Raw genomic sequence first — 24,749 nt, 5'->3', positions numbered from 1 at the left:
ATTGAGAGACACAATTGACATTATGCAGAGAAAAATTAAATTTTCCTGATCTTTGTTGCTGAAGCATATTTGGAAACTGATGTACAGACAGAACTTGTAAGAAGAACAAAAGCTTTTCCTTACGCCTGTCAGTACTCTCCCATACAGTCATTGTATATTTATAAGAGATAAAAAGAACTGCGGTTTTAAACATGATTTTTGATGTCTTGAAAATGCTGACTGCCTGAGAATTTAGCTATTTCCTGAGATCTATCCTTGAAGCAAGGGTCTAGAAGTAATTCTGAGATGGAATTTTAAATGAACCCATCTTTACTTAAGACTTTGAATAAACTAAATTGGTATTGTTGTGTTTTGACTTAATCTTTTGTGCAGAATTGTCATTATATACAGTGAAACATGCATAGATGCTTATTGGAGCATTTTGTTTTATTTCTTCCTCTTTGGGTATGTTGTACTTCTCTTGTCACTCCTGTTAATCAAGTGGTCAGTTTGGTGTCCCACAGACTGCGTTTCATCTGAGCTTTGAATTTACTAGTAAACTTGTAGCCTCCAGCAATAGGATTCATCTTGATTCTTTTTTTTTTTTTCTTCCACCTTCATATAACATTCTCTAAAACACTTTCTGGAAAAGGATACAAACTTTCAGAAGCGTTTAAGGAACACTGCTGCTGTGCTTTATTTCTTTCCCATGTACTTTTTGTCTTAAAATGATAGTTGAGTGTCCTAGGTTTATCATAAGACATTCAGTACCTCAACCATATCTTTCCCAAACTCAAGTTCTGCTGCTGTCTGTGTAAAGTCATAGTGAGCAGGAGTTTATTGCAGCTTTAGACAGGTGACAGAGTATGTTATGCCTAATGCCATCTCCTTTTTGGGCTAGTGTGAAGCCACATGAGTCTCACCTAGATCAATATTTTTGCAAACACCAAATATGACAAAAAGCTTTCACCTCTGCTTAGTCCTCTCTAGTTTAGTCTTTCCTGCTCAGGTCTGTCCTAATAAAACTACATTAGGAAGGAAAAACATGCACAGTTTGTGCACTGTAGGCCTCATCTGTGAGATGCTGTTAACTAAAGATTTTCCGATAGTCAAAATATTAGAAAAATCCATCAGAAGTTAAAATCTTCTTACTTCCATTTGTTCAACTCCCACACTGAACAAGTAAAACACAAGATCTAGATGGCAGTCAGGACTGTAGCAGAATGTATGTGTCCTTATTAATATGTACAGTTTGTCACCGACTTCTAGTGTAATGGTCAGTGTACTGGTTTTGGATAGATTTGTACATTTTAATTCTCTTGGCAATTTAGATTTTTTTATATATATAATGCAGTATATGAGCCATATGTATGCGTGCTGGTTTGATGTCCACATAATGTCAAAAGCTATCTTCCTCGATGTGCAAAGGAATTTATAACTTCATAAGTAGTCAAGCAATAGTCTTACCTTGAAAAGCAGATTATATTAACAGTTGAAATTCTCCCTTGAGAAATAATCAGAAACACAGGAGCATTTGTGTTCTTTCCTTATGAGCAAATGTTTAGAATGCTAGTGTGTAAGCCATGGAGGAGAGGTATATTTCCCAATAGTATTTCCCTTGGGATTGTTTTGACTGAGAAAAAGAGCTTAAGCTGATACTTCATGTTTTTTCTAGGCAATGTTCAGAAATAGCTGTGTAGAAGCTCAATTCATTGTGATATATGGAAATAGATTTCAATTAAGAGGTTAAAATTAGGAAAGAAGATTTTTTTGTAAAAATCATTTACTTAATAATGAATTACTGTCCTTCACCTATACTAATTTTCTCCCATTAGTTTCTGCTTTTTGTTTTGTGTCACAACTGAAAAATGTTTAAGAATAGCATTCCAGTTGGTGTTCAAGTGATAATATATATAGTCTGTGATTTGAGCAGTTAATTTGTTAGTTCTAGGTCACCTGGTGATTTTGTGATTCTTAGTTCTGTATCACCTGACCCCCTCATGTGTCAACCCATCTTAGCAGATATTAAACTCAAAAAATACATACTAAGATGCTTTCCCCTCTCTTTTTGTCAAGTGTGTCACCTTCAAGAGAGACATTTGAATTATTTAGTCAATATTGTAGGAAGAAAGTCATTGCAGAGAGAAAGCACTTCTAGTAATCTTAAGTTTAGACAGTTCCTTAAAAGTTATTTAAAATTGAACCAAGGATTTAACTTTATCACAGTAACCTCTTAAGGGTTTAGAATGTGAAACTGAGATGATATTGTGTATCAGTTCTAGAGGAGGTGGGCTGCTCCATTTTAGATCAAAGAAAGCTGCTTCCAACTCTGCCAACATGTGCCTAGCTTACCTCTGAAATACTTTAGACATTTTTATTTGTTTCACCAAAATTACTATTTGGCCTAGATTTTAGACATTTCTACACTGTACCACAGTAACTGATGGTCATTAGAGGCTTTGGCTTAGTGAAACAAGCCAAAAGAAAAGTAAGTATGTGATTTTCTCTGTTTAAAGAATAAAATTGTAAACACCATAGAACTGAAAGAACTAACAAAGTAGTAAAACAAAACCAAACGTACCTGGTTTGTAAACAGAATGCAAAATACTTTGGAAGCAAATTCTGAAAAAAAGAAAAACTACTTTCATGGAAAATCATGATTAATTTTTGCAACTATTATATCAGTTGTTACTTAGTGGAAAGCTAGACTCCATGACTCACAGTGCTTTTTCTTCAGGATGTGCTGCTATTTAATACATACGTTATGATAGCTTTAATATATGGGGAGTTTTTTCAGGCTTGGAAATAACAAAAGAAGTTTCTTATATGAAATTTTATTATTTGAAGTAGGTTTGTTAATTCTGATGTGCCAGTTATAGTATAATTCCTGATTGCTAGGAAGTGTATATCAGACTTCAAACTCCTTAAATACTATAGCTATCATAGAAGGAATCATAGAATCACAGAATGGTAGGGTTGGAAGGGACCTTTAGCTATGTTGAACTTCAACTGGATTTATAGACATTTTCTAACATAATGACATTTTCTAGTGCTTTCCTGTTGGTATTGCTGACTCCAATGTAAATGTTTTCATTTCAGGCTTTAACTAAACCAAATATGATCGATGAAAATATAGTGGGATGTCACCATTATACACACTTTAAAAAAAAAATTCTAAAAGCTATATAGGAAAAAAGTGAGAAAAAGATTGAGAACTGAAAATAGAGGGTGAACTCAGTTTGCGGGGTCATGTTAGTTTAAAGAAACAAGAGAAAAATAGGAATAAAGTCATTTGCAGTTATGTAATAATATTCCAACCTTAACTTTGTGATTTGTAAAGCCTTTGAAATATTTTGTGGCATTTCATTATTCTTCAGATAAATTTATTTTTAGATTAAAATTTTAAACTAAGAGAAATAAAATTAGCAGGTGTTTGGGGATGTTCTCCTATACCTTAGTAGAGGTTATTAAATACATGACAGATTCCACTGTCCTAAAATACAAAGTACTTAATGGTGTGAGCTTATCCAGCATGGACCACAAATGCTCTTTTAAAAATACTTTGCCCCAATCTTAGAAGTGATGCCTTTTGATAAACTTACACTTAAAATTTCACATGCAAATGTATTACCTACAATTACTTTGTCCAACAAGATCCATTCCGGAGCACACTTTTATAGTGATTTTTATCTTCTATTCCTTTCTAGCTGGCATCTTATTCCTTAAAATCTGTCTCCTAATGCTTGTTCTTTTTCTGTAACTTGTTTTAAAGTTTGGTAAGCTGGTCAGAATGCCAAATTCAGAAAAAAATGGTGAGCACTAGAACTATTCCTCCCTTCCTGCAGGTACCCAAAAGACAGGATAGGAAACAATATGTTTCATATTGACCTCTTTCTGAATCCAAGGTCTTGAGGAGGATCTCTAGCTAAAATCAGAAATTGCAGAGAAAGGACAAATATCTGGAAAGTGTTAGGAGGCCTTCAGGAACAAAATCTTAGAGGTAAATAATGTTATACTGAACATTTGTGCTTAGACAAAATGTTTTAAGGTGAAGGAACACATACTATATATATCAAATGGCTTCATTTTCTTTATTCTTTTCTTTCTGTTAAGCAGAAATAATAATGAATGAAACAGATCAAGAGAGAGCAAGAAAAAGTCCCTGATTAAAAGAACCCTGATAAGAAGTCATAGTTAATTTAGGATATCTGGGGAAGGGGAGTTTATGTGGTTGTCTGACTTCCAAAGGGAGTTTTTGGTGCTATCATCTTTCTTCTTTTCCAAATTGACCTATTTTAACAGTATAGAAACACTTTTCAGATTTCTTTATTGCTTTTGAAACATCAACTGAGGTAGACAGGCTTGGTTTTAAGAGCAATAGAAACTGGGAATTCCTATATGCTCTCGTGTCAACTTTACTAGATCCATATTCACCAGTGTAATTTTTTCAGTGCTTAGTTTTAGCTTTAAAATTTTTTAAATAATGGTATTTAGTAGCACTAGGGCTTGTTCTGTATTAAGCTGTATACTCATCTGTGTGGCTACATGCACCATAAGCCTGTGATATGACCCATAACACATCAACAGGAAGGAACATGTGTGTATATCAAATGCAGCTCACATCTTCTACATAGACAAGAGACCAGCAGTTTCTGAATTTCCCATCCATGTCCATGTGCAAGTTTGCATGTACTTTACAGTTGATAAAAGAAAAACATTATGTCTGAGCTCTGGCTACAGGAATAATTCTGTGACTTCTTGGTGGCTTAAGGAAGATGCAAGCTGTATTAATAGGCTGGATACTATCAGCCAGCTGCTCTTAGCAATCATCATTTCCGTGACCTATAAGATATGAAGTGCATCAGGTGAAGATAAAATATCATAACTTTAGGCATTACTGAGGCTGAGTATCCTATTCCTTTTTCATACAACTGAATATATGTTATCGGAAGAAAAACAAATCAACTTTAACAGGTTACCTGGAACGTTTTCTCTTCTTACTTCTGTAAACATTGCAAACCACTTAAACTTCATACTCCTGGTTTATAGTATCAGTAAAATTCTTTAACAGATTTACTTTCCAGGAAATCACTGTGGACAATTTATTACTGTACATAATGTGAGTGCGATAGTGTCATGGGTTTGTGAAGAGCTGCTTTCACTTAGGGGGCTGCAGTGCAGACCTGGTAAAGAGTCTTCAGATTTTCCCTCAGCTCTCGGATTTGGACCCACCTCCCGCCTGGCTGGGCCAATCTGGCACCTCTGTGGTCACTATTTAAGGACAGGAATTTGAAGTGCTTGGAAGGAGATGTAAGAGTAATACAAGATGGAGGTGACCACGTGGACCCCACAGTCAGAGAAGGAGGAAGGAAGTTGGAGCACTGGACCAGAGACTCCTCTGCAAGCCGTCGTGAGAATGCAGCCTGTACCCCTGCAACCCATGCAGGGCAATGGCAGGACTGAGAGCCACCAGCAGCTTTGAGTGAGTGCGCCTGGACAGGCGAGAGACTGTGTGAGGAGGCAGCCATGGCGCAGGCCATGCTGGAGAGCCTGCACACCACAGAGCAGACCCTCACAGGAGGCAGAGAGGAGCTGCAGCCTTTGGGATGAACACACATCGGAGCGGCCCATGCAGGGCTGCCGTGTGTGTGAGGAACCCTGCAGAGGAGCAGGGAGGACCGGTGAGGAGCCCACCTGCCCTGAGGAGAAACAGCGGGATCTCTTGCAAAAAGACTGACTGAAACCCCCATTCTCTGCCCCCCTGTGCCATTCAGTGGGGAAGGAGATAAAGACAACAGGATCAGGGCTCTGAGCCCAGGGGGAAGGGAGGGGTGGGGAGAAGGTGGTCTTAAAGGGTTGGTTGTGCTCTTCATCATTGTACCACTTCATGGTTTTTTCTGTTTGTTATGTTTTCAGGTTTTGTGGTTATGTTTTGGTTGGTGGTGGATTAAATAATTTTCTCTTTTCTTTCCCAAGCTGAGTAGCCTGGTCTGTTTTGTTCTGGACCGTAAGCAGCAATTAAGCCCTCTCTGATCTTCTGGAATTCTTAAGTCTGTGGCACTTATGTGTAGTAGTGGTCTTTTGTCCCTGGATGGGCCTAAACCAAAACATATAGGTATAATTTTTAACAAGAAAATTCGTATTTCTGGATGTGTCAAGACTGCTGGTGAGATTAATTTTTTATTGAGTTAATTTAGTGATTTTTTCAAAAGAAGCTGATGTATAATTTGTATGTAGTATTTCAGTAGCATACACTGTTCATGTACTGTATCTGTGTACCACTGAAGCCATTTCTGTAATTCTTTTGTGATGCATGAGCTCAGCAGCTGCTGTATCTTTCCTGCCATATGATTTGTTTTGTTTTTTTTTTTCCCCCCTTAGGATTTGACACCAGTATTTTGCCAATTTGCAAAGACTCCCTTGGCTGGATGTTTAACAGGCTTGATACAAACTACGACCTGTTGTTGGACCAGTCAGAACTTGGAAGCATTTACCTTGACAAGAATGAGCCGTGCACCAGGGCGTTCTTCAATTCTTGTGACACATACAAGGACAGTTTGATATCTAACAATGAGTGGTGCTACTGCTTCCAAAGACAGCAAGGTAAAAGATGAGAACAACCTGCATATGTATATGACTGACCTTTTTGTAGTGCTTTATCTTTTTTTGACATTAAGAAGATTACAGTGAACTACAAGCTTTTAAATGCTATACCATAAATTTATGTTAGAGTTTTTGACCTGTCGTGAATACCAAAATGAAACTCAAAAAACCAACTAACTGAGTTAAGCTAAATGGAAAGACTTGCTAGAAATTCAAGGATTCTAAATAAAGTGCAAATCAGCAGCTAATGTTTTTACAGCAATGTTGTTTCTCATGCCAGCTTTCAGTAAGTATGCAGAGGAGAGAGATCAAAACAAAGAACAAAATTACTTAACTTTTTTCTTTCCTAATCTACTTGCCTGCATTCTTTTACTAAAGTAGGGCATCTTAGTGATGGGCATATTTACGTAGGACATATTGAACCTATTAAAATAGCAAAATGAACATTGTGGATAAATTTCTCCAGTCATTTGGACCTTAAGCAGATTGATTTTACTGCCTAGATTAATCATTTGTTAAGTTGCGACGTTTATTTGTTTAACCAAATAAACACAAGCTATGAGCATTATTTTCCTGAGGATCATAGAACAATTTTAGATCTAGGTGATACATCACATAAATTATATAATCAAACTAGTTGAAATAAATCAAAGAATTTATTCATTAATATTGGCTGAAACCATACAGAATGTCCCCTTAATTTTTTTTACTAACATGGTGAAGAATTTCAAAGGGATAAGTAGCAAAAAGGGTCCAAATTTCTCCCACCAGTGGAAGAGATAAGACTGGTTTTGTGGAAAGTCTGCAAAGTTCATTCAGCCATTTTGAAAATTTTAGTATCAGTTTTTAAATCTCACTTTTGCCCTTGAAACTCTTGTAATAAATTCCTATTCACCTTAGCACCTATGGTTTGACTCTGATTTCTGTGGGAATGAAAGGTTTTTATCATGCCACATCTACCAGTTGTAAATCTGAATAAAAATAAAACTGTACTTCTGTAGATATGTACTAAATAGCAGGCTTCTTTTATTCAATAACTTTGTAGCTAAAAAGTTAGCATATAGTCTTTCAGCATGTAATGTGTGGCCTACTATGGTCCAAGGTTCTTCTACCAATTGGTTTTTCTACCAATTTCATGTAACATGTACCATGTAACTAGGATATTAAGAAACCACTTCCAGAGATTAGTTTAAAGTGGTTTTGCATTCCATAGCCTATAAATATTGTTTGTCTAAAGTATTTGCTCAGTATACTGCCAGAATCCAAGGATGGTATCATAAAGACGATTTAAATACTACTGAATTATATTAATGGTACTCTGTAGGCTAAAAATCTGGTATCTGGCTTTCAGTGACACTGATTATCCCTGTTGCAGAATCCAATATTATCAAGTTACTTTTCCCTTGTTGCCAGTTTCCTCCCTGTCTTGGTCATGGTGCTGTGATAAGGTACAGATTTAAAGCAGACTAGATAGCTTTTGATACCTCAGTGTTTGAGCATATAGTGAAAAAAAATGTTTCCTCAACATTGTAAATTAGGTGAAATCTCAGTATCGGTGGTCCTTGCACATTAAACATGCACTTCTTCCCTTCGAATTAACACTGTCAATAAAATTTACATTCTTCTTTTCTGAAAGTGTAAGGAGAAAAAGAAAGCTTATATTCTTCTTTTGTCATATCTTCTTACTAACTCTTACTCTGAGTCCTAACTGCATGGTGTATTTGTGACCCACTGAAATCTCTATTCATCATTTGCAGCGTTATGCTAAATCTTGTAGTATGTTCATGTTTCATTATGTTTTACTTGATTGAACAATCTAAATAAGATCTTTAACTAGTCTTTTACTATTAGTAGCAAAGAAATGGTTATGTAGAGAAATTCAGTGGCATCTTTCAGATGTTTACTTAAATAATTCATTAACAGAATGCTTTAAGCCATGTAGACAGCTCTTTGTATTCATTGAGCTTAATAGGTGCTTTCTGAGGACATCTACAGTTTTACAACATTGCTGTTGATTAACAATGTTCCAAGTGAACAGGAAATTTAGTCAACAATATGTATCATACTGGGATAGAAATTGCATTGTGCTTTTTAAAAATGCATGGTATTTCCTTGTCATTATCTAAGAAGCCCTCTTGCTCTTCGATCTTAGCTTCACAGTTCAAGACTGTCAGCATCAGAGAAGTTACTTGTATCTCTTCCTCATTCTTTCTGCTTTAGGTGTCTCATGATGCATTACAGTACACTAGAGCCATTAGTGCACATTACTCAGAACTTCTGGTCCATACAAGCAACTTCTTATGAATACTTAAGTTGTATCTTTCTTGCTCAGAAAAAGATTTTCCTGTAGTAGCTATCCCACCTTGACTAATGCTTAAACTCTTCTGTGTGACTCAGTGGTGCTTATTGCATTTTTTCTTGGTCTTACTCTATTTTAAGTGAAATTTAGTATTTCTGAGATACATCCAAGGCACTCTAATATCTTTCTGCAATACTTCAAAATCTTCACTTTGCCAATGTTTTTGTGCAATGTGCAAGTCTTTCCATACGCTTTGGTTGCTCTTTCTCTCTAGTTTCAACCACAATTCATGCAAGTGCCCATCTTCAGAACTTACTTTCTTAGCCGTTTGACACTATCTTAACACCTAAGTGCTTATCTAAATGTTGACACCCTTGCAGTGTTAGCCATTCTATTGGTTGAATTTCTTTCTGACATTAGATCACCATTATTACAGCCTTGTTTTTGTTCGGTACTGCAAGTCTCTGCATGGATCTATTAGTCCAACACTTCTCTAGATGCCTTTTTCTTACAGACTGTCCTGTCTGTCAAGGCTGGGAGACGTCTTTATTATGACTTTAAAACTAGTCCATCTTACTGAAGAATAATAATTATCATTATATGTTACCATAGTCTTTTCAGATTGCAGAATTTCAAATATGTTTATAGATAGTTCTAAAGGCGTAATGTGCCTTAAACACATAAGTGAGGTCCACAGAAAAATGTCTTGAAGTACAGTATTGATACTTCAGATTGCTACAGTTAAGCTTCAGTTGTCCTAGTACAATTAAAATACTTGACCCTGACCACAGGCAAGGAACAACGTGGCAGCCTAATCTGCAGTGGACCGTATACCGGAAACTGGGGGCTCTGCCAATTATCATCTACTTGCTAGATGGAAAGTCATTTGTTTTCTAATTGAATAATATGGAAAATCTGTGAAAACAGGAGACTCACCAGGTGGGTAGCTACTCCTTTTGACAAGTCTGTTAAAAATCTTAGACATTCTTTGTCAAATCTACCACTTTTGCTCACATTGCTCTGTTAATATGCCTCATTTTGGTAAATCAAATCTTAGTCATACTAGCCTTGTAACACCTCCTGACACAACTGAATATTGATGTCTCGAGGGTCAATATTAATGTGAGATACTCTGGTGCACATCAGTACTTTGAGCACTGAAGAACTGTGGATGGCTGCTGTAAAGCAGTTCATGAATCACTCGTAACAATGCAGTGATATTGTCAGAAGGGCAATTCATGCCACATCTGTGGAAGTAGACTAAGGATGAAGATGACTAGGTCTCTTATTTGTATTCAGATTATCAGACAGACTGATGTCAAAGTAATTTCTATTTCAAATGAAGCCACCACACTACTTTTTGTGAAGGATTTTTTTCCTCCTTGGCTCAAGACTCCCAAGAGTTGTCTAGTGACACTGCTTTTTTTATTGAAATAAGGTCAGAAATCTGAAAGAAAGCTTTTCCAAACTCAACAACTAACTGGGAAATAAAGAGGGAAGCATTCTAATTTGGGGAAAGAGGAAAAAAGATATGCTGTGGACCAAAAGGAATTGGTTGAAATTGTAGCCTGCCGTTCTCTTTGACAGTTTTAAGCACCAGAGTGATTTAGTATTGTTAAGAGTTTTGCTGCTTTTATCCTGAGAAGCAAAGCTTAAGTGTGAATGTTGAAGACGTAGCTTCTGAGAAGAAGAGTTTTGGGTAAGTAACTTTCTCATACTGCCTTGTTACCTTTTGGTTAGTGATATTATTTTTTGAAATTTTACCACCAAAGATTTATAGCTGTAAATGAAGTTGGTTTTTTTCCTGTAGGTATAGTCCATCATTTTTACATTTACACATTACTGCTTATGTGTACAATTCTATGTTTCTAATTTAGGACTATTTTTCCATAGACAAAATGTGTATATTATTCCTATTCAATTAGTTCTTCTCCTTCTTTTTCTCTTTCCCATCTTCTTTGAAAGACAGAATAGAATAGAATCATTTAGTTTGGAAAGGATCTTTGAGTCCAACCATTAACCTAACACTGCCAAATCCACCACAATCCTAGATCCTTCTAGCCTGTGGGACCTGTGTGCATAGATGACTATCACTTTTTAGATTGCTGATTAGTTGGAAATACCTTTGGTTTAAGGAATAATTGATCCTCGGAATGCTATGCAATTAAGATCTTGACTTTTTAATGTCAGGAAAAGTAGAAACCTTACTTCTAAAAAGTAATTAATATCTCTGGCATAATAGTGAGCAGCATCACCATTAAAGCACTTCTTACAACAGAAAATGTAAAACTTCACATAGCCTCAGCAAATACTCAAAGGCTAAAACGCAATACCCACCCAATGATATCAAGACTCAGTGGTTTTCAAGAGCATACACAGAAAATTGCTTGGTTGTCTGGAAAGACATCTCTGAAAAATTTGTTCTGGCACTAAGACTCCTGTGAAAAGTATTTTGAAAGTAGAGCCTACTTTTTTAAGGCCTTCACTCTACAAAGAATCATTATAGATTTAGGGTGAAAACATGGCCCACCAGACTCGAGACCACTCTAAATGTATATAAATTTCTGTATATGTATGAGATAAGTAACTAGCATTTAAAATGCAAAGCCTGCCATCAGTAAGAGGTTATCATCATCCATTTTCTATTTACTCTATTAGATGAGAGCTCATGAATAATACCAAAAGCCTATTGGCATATTAAGGCAATGTCAGCCAAGAGACTCTGTGTTCACCAGAAGTATGAGTTTGATACCCAGTTCATCAAGACATTTGTCACCAGAGTTTGAACATTTTCACAAGAAAGATGTCTCCTTGTATTATCATGTATTCTTGCCATTCCTGCACTCCTTCATGCATCTTGTGCTGCTCTCAGCTGGCTAAAAGGGTGATCACTGCTGTTTTCCGTCAGGAGGAATTAAAAAAAGGCTGCTTTAGGCTATCAACATTCAAGTTATTTGTGCCTAGCCATTGCCCTACACAGTGACTGGGTTCTCATCTAAGTGTGTGCTTCATCAGTAAGCTAGTCCAGTCTTACTCATCTTTAAACTGGCTCAGAAGATTTTTTTCTGTTTGCATGGAAGAGTAGTAGTTTCACTGTGTTTCAGAAGGGAGCCTTGAGTTAATTGCATGGTGAAGATGTATTCTAAATAATCAGACGCTGCTAAAATGGAAAATGCGTTTAATATTCATAGAATGCGAGATTTTAGTGAGATGCTATCAAAATATTGTCTGGAAACAGTATAAGCTAAAGACATATGTGAGTACACTCAGTAATACCACTGCCAATTCAGAATGAGAAATGCCTTTGTGCTAATGGTCTAATGTAGTAGGCAATACCAGAGATGAGTACTTTGCAGTCTTTGATTCTTTTGGTTGCTCAGCAGTAACGTATAAGCATTTGCATCTTATTTCCTTTCTATTTGTGGGACATACTGTGACTTGCTTTTATAGACAGTAGAGAATTAAATGAATCAGAGCTGGAGTAAGCTATGACTCTGAAGGACAGAAAATTAGATTTTAATACCTATTCTGTCTATTAAAACCATCTAAAGTTTGGCCACTATTTTTAGCTTAGTTTGGTGACCATAGGACTCTGTGTCCATACGATTCTGTCTTAAATTGTTGCCAGAGAATCACAATATTACAGACTTTAGTGGGTAATATTCCTATTTTCTTAGTGTAGTAAGTGAAATGCAAAACTTGAACAGGAAATCTAAGAAGCATAAAAGAGAAAAAATTAAAAGAGCCATCTTGGTTCTACCCAATATATGAGGCAAGCTTCACCATCACACTCTTAATTTCTGTAGACTGAAAAAGTAAGATGTGATAGAGGTACTATTTTGGTTTAGCATTCTTCTGTCCTCCAGACTAGTGACTAGAAGCTCATGTAGAGGCTGGCTTAACTGGGAGTGACCTTCTGCATAAATCCATGGTGGTGGTCTAATTCATAATTCTGGAGCTATAGCAAGCTGCAGAAAAGAAGATTTTAGAGCTTAGAATGGGACTGCTATCACAGGATATGTGTGTTTAGTTAGAAAGACCTTAGAATGTAACAAATTGTGAAAACTTAGTCATATGCTTTCCTAGATACAGAGTAATCTGTTTAACATTTTTTGTGTCATTGTAGACCCACCTTGCCAGACAGAACTCAGCAACATTCAGAAGCAGCAAGGAGGAAAGAAGCTCCTAGGTGAGCCATAGATCATTCTTTTGAAGGTTTTATTGCTTACATAAATAACTCTAGTGAAACAGCAACATAAAATCAATATTAATCCAACAAAGATAGACTGCAGTAAATTTCAGTAACAAAATTTATGAAATTTTTGAAAGCTATTAAACTTCGTTTTATTGCCTTACCTACCAAAAGATATTACATCTGTTTTATTACCCTAATAGAAAGCACGTTTTTACAGTTACAGAGGGGACAGTCTAAGGCACTCCTAAATTAGTATCTCTGCTGATCCTTTACCAGTAATATTCTTCAAGTAATTGAAATCTTTGTTGTGAATCAGTTTATACTGTATCACTATTACTGAAATATAAAGCCTTCATTTTACCGTTAGCCAGTGTATAAAACTGCAATAAAAGTCTTGGGCCGAAGTAGTCAAAACTGCATTTCTGCTAAGAGTAGTTTCTAACAACTGTAAACTTCAAAATGCTCTCATATGAATGTTTCTTTCAAAAAGTCTTCTTCATTTAAACATAAGAAAAAGCTATTTTACTGTGAGAGTGAGGGAGCCCCGGCACAGGCTGCCCAGGGAGGGTGTGGAGTCTCCTTCTCTGGAGGTTTTCAAAACCTACCTGGATGCATTCCTGTGTGACCTGATCTAGGTGGACCTGCTTTGGCAGGGGAGTTGGACTAGATGATCTTTAAAGATCCTTTCCAATCCCTACCCTTCTATGATTCTATGATTGGTAGGTAACTAAATGGCCTGTAAAAATATATATTAAATAAAAATAACTCCTAAAACTTGCAGCAGAGAGTTTGTTAGAGCAGGAACCCTGACCCATATTATTCAGACTTGTTTGTACTCTACAGATTACAGAATATCCCACTCAGGCTTGGGGACTACCTTTGAGCCTTTCCCTCAGAGCACAGCAAACCTCTTTACCGAGACATTCAGGGAGTTAAAGAATATGCATCACAGGGTCAGTGAAAAATTTAAAGGAAGATTGGTCACTTTAATTTTTGAACTCTGTCCAAGACTGATACATGTCATTTTCCCTCCTACATTTCATATATTCAGACACTTTCTGCTTAACTGAATTGAACAATAGTATGCCAAGTCAATGTGGAGTGTGGAATTAGGAAACAGCAAAAAATAGTTACTTTCTGGTATAGTTGTTACATTGGCGAAGAGGCTGTTTTTAATATTCAATATTTATATGTTACAGGGCAGTACGTCCCCTTATGCGATGAAGATGGGTATTACAAACCAAGCCAGTGTCATGGAAGTTTAGGGCAGTGCTGGTGTGTTGACAGATATGGTAATGAGGTAACAGGATCCAGAACAAATGGTGTGGCAGAATGTGGTAAGTTAAGAACCTTTTGTGGCATTGGCTTTAGAGATGTGACTCACTTTGATTACCAGACAGATTAAATTTCTTTGGTAAGAACAAACATGAAACCCAACTACACAAATTTTGAAACAAAAAAATCCCAAGTTATGATTTGTTATTGTTACTACATTATTTTTTTCAACTCCTATTACAGTGTCAGCTATTAATCGATTTCATCTGTGTGCTTGGCATAGTGTGTATAAACCTAGGGGAAGTTAATTATCTAGATCAAGATTAGAAATGCCCCAAAATGCTTGATGAAATCCCTTTGGGTAATCAGCATGCTAGCAAATTCAATTCTGATGGTCTTTTTCAGTTTATATTTGAGGACATTCCAAAAGTTACCAGCACACTAAATCTTCCCTTGTTTTTCTCTCCCCTTCAGCACTCTGCAAGTTATTCCAAAAATTCCCGTGTCATCTTTATTTGATATCACAGATACAAAAAATGTCAATAAATTATTCTCCTTTGAAAAAAAAAAAATGTTACATTACTCCTTTCCACTTCCACATTGCCTGAAACAAAGGGTAAATGTAACACAATATTTGACATACAAGCTGAGGCATATTGTATGTCTAATCCAGGATCCTTTCTAGATAAATGGTCAGTTCTAGATAATATTATGTAAGAACTAAACAATAGACAATGTATGTTATCAGTAGTCCTCATTACCATCTCTAAGTTGGACTTAAATCTCTTTCATTTATTCCTGACACTTGCTGTTCTACAAATCTATAAAATTTGTCTCTTTTTGTCAACATTGAGAAATTCATCCTGGTTGAAGTCATTTTCTTTGAAGACGAATGTTTGTATTGTTATGTTTTACTTCTGTGTCACACTGTGTGGGTTAAAATAGGTAATTGTCCTGAAGCTAAATATTCCGGTGTGCCTTTTCTATGTTTATGTATATTACACTATAAATATCTAGTGTAACTTGTCTATCTTTTCTATAACTATCATACCATTTTAGCTATTGATTTAGAGACTTCGGGGGATTTTGCCTCTGGCGACTTCCATGAATGGAGAGATGATGAAGATGACGAAGATGAAATCATGAATGATGAAGATGAAATTGAAGACGATGATGAAGATGAAGGAGATGATGATGTGGATGATGACGACGATCATGATGGATATATTTGATAATATTAGGGGTTCCATGAATTGTACCTTTCTAAAATTCACAAGGTGACATTTCATAAAATCCTTTTGCTCTCCGAGATCAAATGGATTCTGACAAACATGTATATTTTGTATGATTATTTCAAACATTGCAGCTGGAGTCATAGACTTTTTTTTTGTTTAAATACAGATAATTATATTATGTGCATTTGAGTTTTTGAACGCCTTTGTGCTGAAGAAAACACATCAGAAGTCTAGGCTGAAGAAAGAAACGTTATGTGCTACTGAAAAGATAAATGTGCAAAGCACACTCTAAAGACAACCAATTTCTTTAAAACTCTGGTGAAGCGATATTTACTCTTACTTTTAACTGTGCATGTCCTCTTCCGAACACGTGCTGTAACTTAACTTTTGTTCTGTCAGTGTTTTAGGCCCTACAGACTTTGCAAATTGTCCATTTAATAAATAAAAAATTTACTGCAGTGGAAAAACATTGGTACGTTGGTAGCATCTCACCAGCCTTTCATTAACCAAAAGTATGGACTAAAATTATCAGAAGGGAAAAATAAAGCAAAGTCCTCCTTTGTGTTTGCAATTGTACTTATGGTTTTCATTAGGAAATGGCTCAATTATCGAAAGGATTTTTCGAAAGCAGTAGCATGGACAAGCACCAATTCTGTAATTCTAAAGTTTTCTCATTCTTCCTTAATTTTTTTTTTTCATGTCAACGTTGTGTAGGCTTCATCGTTATTTACTCAAACTTTGCTTCAACCTTTGCTGTTTCTCTGTATTTCTCTCTAATCAGTTTAGCGTGAAATATTTTAAATGGGGAAAAAAATTTGCTTAAAGTTATATTACCTTTTTACATTACAGTATTTCAGATTATTAGCACTTGCCCCGAGGTAGTTTTTAATAAATGTATAATGATACTTTTCATTTTCTTAGTTCAGGAAGTAGTTTTTTGCATCTTTATCTTAATTCATGTTGTTTTCTGTTACTAGTGCAGAAAATTATAGAACGTATTGTAAAGGTGCCTTGCCAAATAGAAATAGAGAGGTTTTAGCATGCATACCAGTATAGGATGTTAGGCAATAGCTAAGCACACCCAATTACCAAATTAATACCAGTGTAAGTACTGCTGCTGGATTGAAGAAAATGGGTTGTTTTAATTTTTTTCCCTATTGTTATGTAATTACCATGTGGACTAGATTATAATTATTGTGTAGAGTAGCACTTAAGATTTGACTGTAGGGAAAATTACTTTAATCACTGTATTTATGTTAGCATGTTAATTAATTGTGTAGACATTTCGGGACTCCACCATCTTTGTTCATATCATATCTATTGCTTTCTGCCCATAATAAAATTGACGCGACCTGTATAATGGTACAAACTACAGGTTGTATAATTTCAAAATCAGATTATCAGATTCCCATCATTAATTAAATTGAAGATCAGTTTCTTATTTGAATTATTTTCTACACATTAAATACTAAATTAATGTTTATGCTGTGTAATATTCAAAAGTATAATCCATTTTCTTTTCTACTGTTTCTGTATAGTTTGCAAAATAAAGACTCTTGTAACCAATCTTTGTCCAGTATAGCCCATCATTTTGACTTTTTGCCTAGTTTGAAATTTTGAAACAGGGAGAATCCATATTTCAGGTGTATTTTACCTATTAAAATATGTATTTATTTGTATAAAGTCATTTATTGTTTTATTTCCAGTAGAGAATTTTTGACTAAGGCAAAACCCATAGCAAGCTTTTATTTTTCTGTATTTTTTCCTGAAATTTTCTATAGCTTTGTTTATGTATTTTATGACATTGTCTTCATTACGTAGTAGAGAGAGATATTTCTTTTCAAGCTCTGTCATAATCTGTGGGGCATAGCTGCATTATTTTCTTAAATAAAAATAGTTAAGAGTTTACCGTTCCGATATAGTAGGATTTTATCAGAGAAGAGTTTCGTATGGCTGAAATAAACTGATATATAAATTGATTTTAAATAAAGAAGCTAAAGAAAAAAATGTTGTCATTATTGGCTGATATAGCAAGTACTGTTATGATGGGTTTTTTTCTGATGTGACAAATGATCAAATGACAAACTAAAAATGGATTTAATTAAAACTTGTGATATTAAGAGGATTAAAGTATGGAAAGAGAATTAATAATATGTTTAGCCTACTGGGATTTCTGTATGAAGACCATTCAAAACTGAACTGTCACACAGAAGAGCGTGAAAGAAATGTACATTCTTTTTTCCTTTAGAATTCCCCACTGAATTGGAAAAGGGAGGCGGTATTGCAGACATTTTAGTTCCCGAGTATCAAAGCTACACGTCATAAAGTCAGAAGTAAGTCAGGATAGCTAAATTTACTAAAGAATGGTGACAACGGAGATTCAGGGACATTTGTGAGAGTTTTTGTGATCCAAAACTAAAATGGCAACAAAAAACATTTGAGTTGTTTCTCATTCACGAGAAAAAGCCAGAGAAGGGATTGATTGTGTGAGACTTCCTTTGAAAACATCCTCCCTTTTTGGAGAAGGGGGGCCGGGGGGAGGAAGATAAATTTGTCAAATTAATACTGTGGTGTTGATTTGCTTTTATGATACAAAATGAACTGGAAACTTCTGCAGCATTAAGGAAATACCTGAAATCAGAAGCAGGTAGAAAAATAAAGGCAAAGGCTGGTGATATAAAATTACTGAAAATAAATAAAACCATTCAGAAGCTTTTTCTTTCTTTCCATCATATCTAAAATTTGCACAGGACTATGTCCTCATGAGTGCAGTAGGAAGCCCTCAATTTTAAAACTTCATTATTTTTACCGTGTCACTATCATTTATTTAGATTTTTTTTCCTTGATCTTATAGTTGTGCACATATATATGGACTTACAAATATGTAAAGATACTGCGAGCAATTTGGAGATTTTCAAACACATTGATTAATCCTTGTGCTCTTCTGAGAATGTATGGAATTCTCAGATTCATTGAAAAGTAAGGAATACTGAGTTCAAACAAATAAATTATTATCTAGTCTTTGAAGGGAATATTTCAGGCCAAGCAACATACATATGCGTAGTTTAAAAGCAAATTGATTTGTGTCATTAGTTTGCTTGTACAAAAATTGGATTATTGTAAAAGACTGAGGAAGGTGGGTCATAATTACAGTAGGAAGATTTTTACTTGTTTTGTGCACATAGACAAGAACTGGATCTCTTTTATTATTATTAAAGAATCCTGAGCCCTAGTGGAATAATAGAAATTGATTGGAAAGTGTATTAATTCTTATGCTTCATAGGACATGAGAAAACAAATGTATTTACAGGGTTTCTTCATTAGAAAACTATATATTTTTAATTTTTTAAGGTTTTTTCAATTGGATTTAAATAGACCTGTGGCAGCCCAATTTTATTTGAAATACAGTAATCCTTTTTACTGTGGTTTTGCTAATCTATTAGTAGCAAATCATCCACAATTTTGCTTCAGCTGTTTCAGCAGGCACTAAATAGTTTGTCTCCAAGGTTTTGTTTGAAGAAACAAATCTGGATAAGAATGAAAACAATATAATAGATTGGAAGAATCTCCAACTTCACCAGTTGTCACTGAGTTAAGTAATTAAAATATAAAAGTTTTTAAAAACCCCAACCTGCCCCTGAAGGCCAGTGCCATGTTGGGCATGCTGAAGTAATAGGGTAACCCTTTGTCATCAGTAGATGACAATGTCATTGTACTCTTTGTACAGGAGGAGTGCAGTTAGCTAACTTTTTAATTCAGGTAGTGAAATGGTAGAAAAAATGTCTGAGAAGTTAAAAAACAGGTCAAGGATGGGAAAAAGAATTGCCAAACCTAAAGGATGATACCTCCACTTGACTTTTTGTATGTGTTTCAGATGCTAATTGAACCAAATCCTGAGAAAGAGACTACTGCGCAATAACTCTCTTGTCTTGAAGGTGAGTTTTACAAGTGAAATGTGTGGGCCTATTTTTGAGAAGAATCTCTGTGCTATAGTTAGTAATAATGCAGGGCATTTTACATTTCTTCACTAGCTTTCTACAGGACCCCATAGAAAAACTTGATTAAAACTTCAGACAGTTGTATCAACAAAACTCATGCTCATACCTGTAACCATTTATGCAAGATGGTTGTAATTAATCAGTTAAAATCAAGGTGGACAGAGAAGCGGTCTGTTCTTTCTGCCCATAGCATTCACAGCTGCTCTGTAAATTCACAGAACATTCTGGATTAATTAAAAAAAAAAAAAATTATGAGTGCTATCCCTCCAACTCAGGTGGTTGTACTGCTCATAAACACAGTTTTAAAAGAACTAGTTATACCCAGCACAGGGCACTGAGGATGTGCTCTATAGATCTTGCTATTAACATCAGATACCTGTTTTTAGGAAGACACTCAAATTCCTGTCCCTTTTCATACCTTATTTACATCACAGCCTCACATACTGACACATTTTGGTGAGATTAAGTTGGCTACTGGGCTTTAGTCCCTGTGAAGAAGAGATTGAATCTCTTCTACTGTAACTAGCTGTGATGCTTTATTCCTTTCCATGTGCCTGAGGGGCATGGGGAGTCACACCAAGCCTTAGTGAGTTTGGGGTGTTACAACAGGAGCAATTCACAAAATACTTTGTTGATTTTTTCTTGGAAGCTAGCAAAGATTACTGAGATTTCCTCTTACCAATCTGTACTGAGTCCAGTTTTGCAGCAGTAATGCTGTGATTCTTTTTCCTTATTTCTCAAGAATAATGCAGTTATTTGAAAGCATACTATAATTCAAAATTGATTGTTTTTGAGTGTTATACAGAACTTTCTGGGGGGCTGCAGTTTTACTACACTTACTCCTGTATATTCCATTGGGCTGCATTAGTGTTAAGAAACTGAAACATGCTTTAATTCAAAATCTGTTTGGTGAAGTTTTTTGTTTTTTAATGTAAACATTCATTATTGAAGAAAACTAAATATAGAGATTGTTGTAAAGATGTCACCTGTATAAATCCAAGACAAATCCCCTTAAGTAAAAATTTGCTATGGTTTATATGAATAATACATTTTAAAATTGAGGTTGAAATGGCTAAAAAATGACTTAAGAATTCTTATTGCTGTAACATTTATGGCAGCTACCTGAAAAGCACAGTTGTGTGTATGTGGAAGTTTGTCTATTTATTTTGTGTTGGGAAATTTTTATGTTTGCTCAGTGTAGTGAAAAGATTTATGTAAAGCTAATGCCACTGGACTGTGTCTTCATGGTGATTAATTTTGACCAAATGGATGTCACATGTCACTGTAACTCAAATGGGAGGATACAAAATGTGACACTGTAACAGCACAAGTTGATAATTCCAGTCCATGTTTCTTAATGTGCAAGTGAACTTGCTTCCCTCAATTCCCTCATATGCTCAGAAATGTAGACTGGTTTCCAGTAAAAAAAGAAAATCAAGTGCTGAGTAGGGCTGCTTCCTTTAGCAGTAAGAGCTGTAGGATCTGTTTCTATAAATCTCATCATGGTGTAGGAAGGAGAGTTCTTTGAAGGCACAGGAGCTTGAAATGCATCGTTTAAATAAGACCAATTAAGTCTTAATACTTTTGTAAAGAAAACGTACTACCACCAGTTTATGATTTGAAAATACACCTGAATATAATTCTTGCTCATAGGAAGACAATTTGATTATTTAAAAAAAAAAAAAGAAGAAGAAAAAGGAAAGGTAGCAATGCTGCAAGTAAGTAAGCTCAAAGGAAAGGAAGGCAGAGGAAAAGTTAGAATGAGGCAATGTTGGGGCAGCATCTGTGTGTCTGAGTAGCTGACTCATCCTAACACTGAATAAAAAAAGTGTGAGGATTCTAAGTTTGTTGCTCATGCTGTTCTTTCCCCTCATGGTTTCCACACATGCTTGTTTTTATTAAGCTGTGTAGCTTTGTAGCATATCATTCAGATCGAAATTACAAGTGAGCACTTGAGACAGGTTCAGCTCCCATACTGGCATCTGTAGGAACTGCACCATTGACCAGCCTAGAAGACATCTTGCTAAAGAGATCCTCAGGAGTAGTTTATAGCAGGTGTTTGCCCAGATATAATCTGCTACATCCATTACAAATGCGTGCCTGACTCAGTGCAGGGAATTGTCCAGAGTTGTTTGTATAGATCATAATTTACTTAGATTCTTATGTAAAAGTGGAATAATGCCATTGAAAGCTGTATATCTTGTCCATTAAGATAGCCTCATTTTTATGTAGCATGCGTTACTGTCGTGTTTGTCTACATAGATGAGACAGCAATACCAGCAGAAAAAGCATTGCCATCAAAGTAAATTTCCTGCATCAGTGTTGCAAAGATAAAGGAAATGTCAGTGGTGACACAAGTTACCTATTGAGTTAATGAGTAGATCCCGTAGTTTACAGTTCACTCCTGTGATTTGTGGACCTGACCTACACCATAAGCACTAGCTGCCTTGTTAACTGTTCTCTTGCCATATTTAGACTTCAATTATGAGAAAGTGAGTGAAAAAAGCTTTTTTTTCCCTTTCAAATCTGCAATATATGTTTTTTTTCTGGTTAATTAGAGGTTAGTTTATCTTAAATTCTTTTCCACTGTACTCTTCCTTGATTGCTACCACATAACAATGGGAAAAAAAGCCTATTAATCTTCAACAGCAGGAAAAAAATTCCTATCATTTGCTGTTTTATAGGGATTAGTCTTTTTCTTTCTATCTGCAGACAGAAACCTTGCCATGCATATCTCATCTCTACCTTATCCTACGTACTCGTGTGCAGCTGATATTGAGACCTGACCACAGAGCATTCAGCTCTGCCACAGAAGTTTGCTGCAAGGGAATTGTGTAAGCCTAAGGGCTTTACAGTAACAGTAGTGCTGCTGCTCACTCAGCACGATGGAAGGGAAAGATTCTTCTCTTTTTGCACAGTGAGGTTATGCAAAATGGATAGTCCCAGATCAGTGGCCTCTCCAGGCTCTGCACCTCACCTTGATGAAAGACATTTACTCTGTCAGATATGTCAGCTTTCCATTTCTCCTGGCTGGACCGTAAGCACAAAATAGCTAGCTGCTTTTCACTACTATTTTAACTATCTCAAAAATAAATAAATATTGTGCTTGTGAGGGTTAGATGTAATTTTTCTTCTTAACATCCATTTTTAAGTGTTCTTGGTCCAGCTATTTTAAGGAAAATAATTATAGCAAAGAGGAGAAAAAACAAGACAGAAATCTAAAAACCAACAGATCACCAAGGCAAAGTTCTGAAAAATAGTAACCTGATGAGGGTGAGAAAGCCTAACACTGCTCTTGCTCTGCCCCCTTCTTTTTCTAAAGATTTCCTTAGTCATCTGTTCTGTATCTGTATCAATCTGTAGCCAGTGCTTCATAATCTTATACTTCTGGGATTATACCTACTCATGAAGCAAAGATCTATAAATTGCCAAAGCTACATTTTTCACATGGGAAGAGATTCAAGTCATGCTTTCTCAGGATGGAAGAAATTATACAGCAGCATACTTATTCAAAGTCAAAGTTGTTGTTTTCCTTCAGCGTAACACCTTTTTTTGTGATAAAAATGCCTTTAAAAAAATAATCACATGTTGATAGTTACACATTGTAATCACCTCTCTGGAAACCTGTTCCAATGTTTCACCACCCTCATTGTGACCTAGTCTGAATCTACCCTCTTTTAGTTTAAAACCATTACCCCATGTCCTAATTGCAACAGGCCCTACTACAATGTCAGTGCCCATCTCTCTCATAAGCCCCCTTTGAGTATTAAAAGGCTCCAATAAAATCTCCCCAGAGCCTTCTCTTCTCCAGGCTGAACAACTCTGATTCTCTCAGCCTGTCTTCATAGGAGAGATGCTCCAGCCCTCTGATCATTTTCATGGCCTCCTCTGGACGTGCTCCAACAGCTCCGTGTCCTTCTTAAGTTGGGAGCCCACAGATGGACATAGGACTCCAGGTCGGGTCACACCAGAGCAGAATAGAGGGGTAGAATCACTTCTGCTGACCCACTGGCCATGATGCTTTTGATGCAGTCCAGATTACAGTTGGCTTTCTGGACTGCAGATGCACATTGCTGACCCCTGTCTGCCTTTTCATCCACCAGTACTCCAAGTCCTCTACAGGGCTGCTCTCAAGCCCTTCATCCCCTAGCCTGTATTGATACCAGGGGTTGCCCCAACGCAGGTACAAACCCTTGTACTTGGCCTTGCTGAACGTCATGAGGTTCACATGGGCCCACTTCTCAAGCTTGTACAGGTCCCTCTGGATGACATCCTGTCCCTTAGGTAGTCAACCTTGGAACCATCAAATGATTACTGCATCAAAACTCTGCAGAGACATTTCCGGAGCTCCTTGAATTCTTTTCATAGCTATGTTGCTAAGAAATGAGCTAAATTATACAGTTTCAAGGTGACTTTAAAGTTGAAATCATCCCAACTGCAAGTTGAGACAGTAAGAGCATTGGCTACAGTTAGGCAGAGATATGTGATCCTGGCTTGTTTGTCAAAGCTGAAATGCTTTCCAGGTTTTCATAGTCTACCTCCTACACTGCTTGTAGCTTTGCAGTTTTCCATTCAACAGTACAGGTGTGGAAGGTATGAGCTGAATGTTTTTTTCCCCATGTCTGAAATATAAAATGGTGCTTAGACACTAACTATACATACATGACAAGCTCTAAATTAAAAATTACTGCTTGAGAAATAGATAATGACATAGAATAGATTTATACACAAAGTTCTTTAAAAATATCACTGGAATGCTCAATGACAGATAAAGCAAGCCAATAATATCAGGAATTATTTTGGGGAGAATTGAAAGAAACAGAACAAAATCCAAAGAACAAAATTTATGTCACTGTATAAGCACATGCTGCACCTTTTCTCTGCTAATCTCTGTGTCTCTTTCCAAAGAGTATAAAAGCTTCAGGAAAGGGTGACAAGGATAATTGAAGGTTCATAGGAAGAAGATAAGTTGGGATGCTTGGTTGAGGAGTAAAGGTGGTAAGTAGGAATATGATGGAGAGTGATAAAATCATAGGTGCCTTAAACAAATCTTACCAGACCAGACACTGTTTTAGTAAATTCAGAAGGTCAACACATGGACTACACAGGCAGCTATTAGTAACATGAAGAAGGTTGCCTTTTAGCCATTACTTGGGTGTCTTGAT

The 24,749-nt window shown here is 36.0% G+C and overlaps 1 protein-coding gene across 1 annotated transcript in view; it reads left to right on the top strand.

Annotated features, from left to right (window-relative positions):
* The window catches only part of SPOCK3 (SPARC (osteonectin), cwcv and kazal like domains proteoglycan 3), a 196,026-nt gene extending 179,035 nt beyond the window's left edge, over window positions 1–16,991 (top strand). The window contains exons 8-11 of the mRNA XM_061992882.1: window positions 6,361–6,582; window positions 13,008–13,070; window positions 14,276–14,413; window positions 15,411–16,991. Coding sequence (XP_061848866.1) covers window positions 6,361–6,582; window positions 13,008–13,070; window positions 14,276–14,413; window positions 15,411–15,583 — 596 coding nt within the window. The 3' untranslated portion in view covers window positions 15,584–16,991. The remainder of the gene's footprint in view (window positions 1–6,360; window positions 6,583–13,007; window positions 13,071–14,275; window positions 14,414–15,410) is intronic.
* The last annotated feature ends 7,758 nt before the right edge of the window (window positions 16,992–24,749 follow it).

This window comes from Colius striatus, chromosome 3, assembly GCF_028858725.1.
Source record: "Colius striatus isolate bColStr4 chromosome 3, bColStr4.1.hap1, whole genome shotgun sequence".
NCBI lineage: Eukaryota > Metazoa > Chordata > Aves > Coliiformes > Coliidae > Colius > Colius striatus.
Note: the sequence above shows the minus strand (reverse complement) of the source record. Positions and strands in the feature narration are given on the sequence as shown.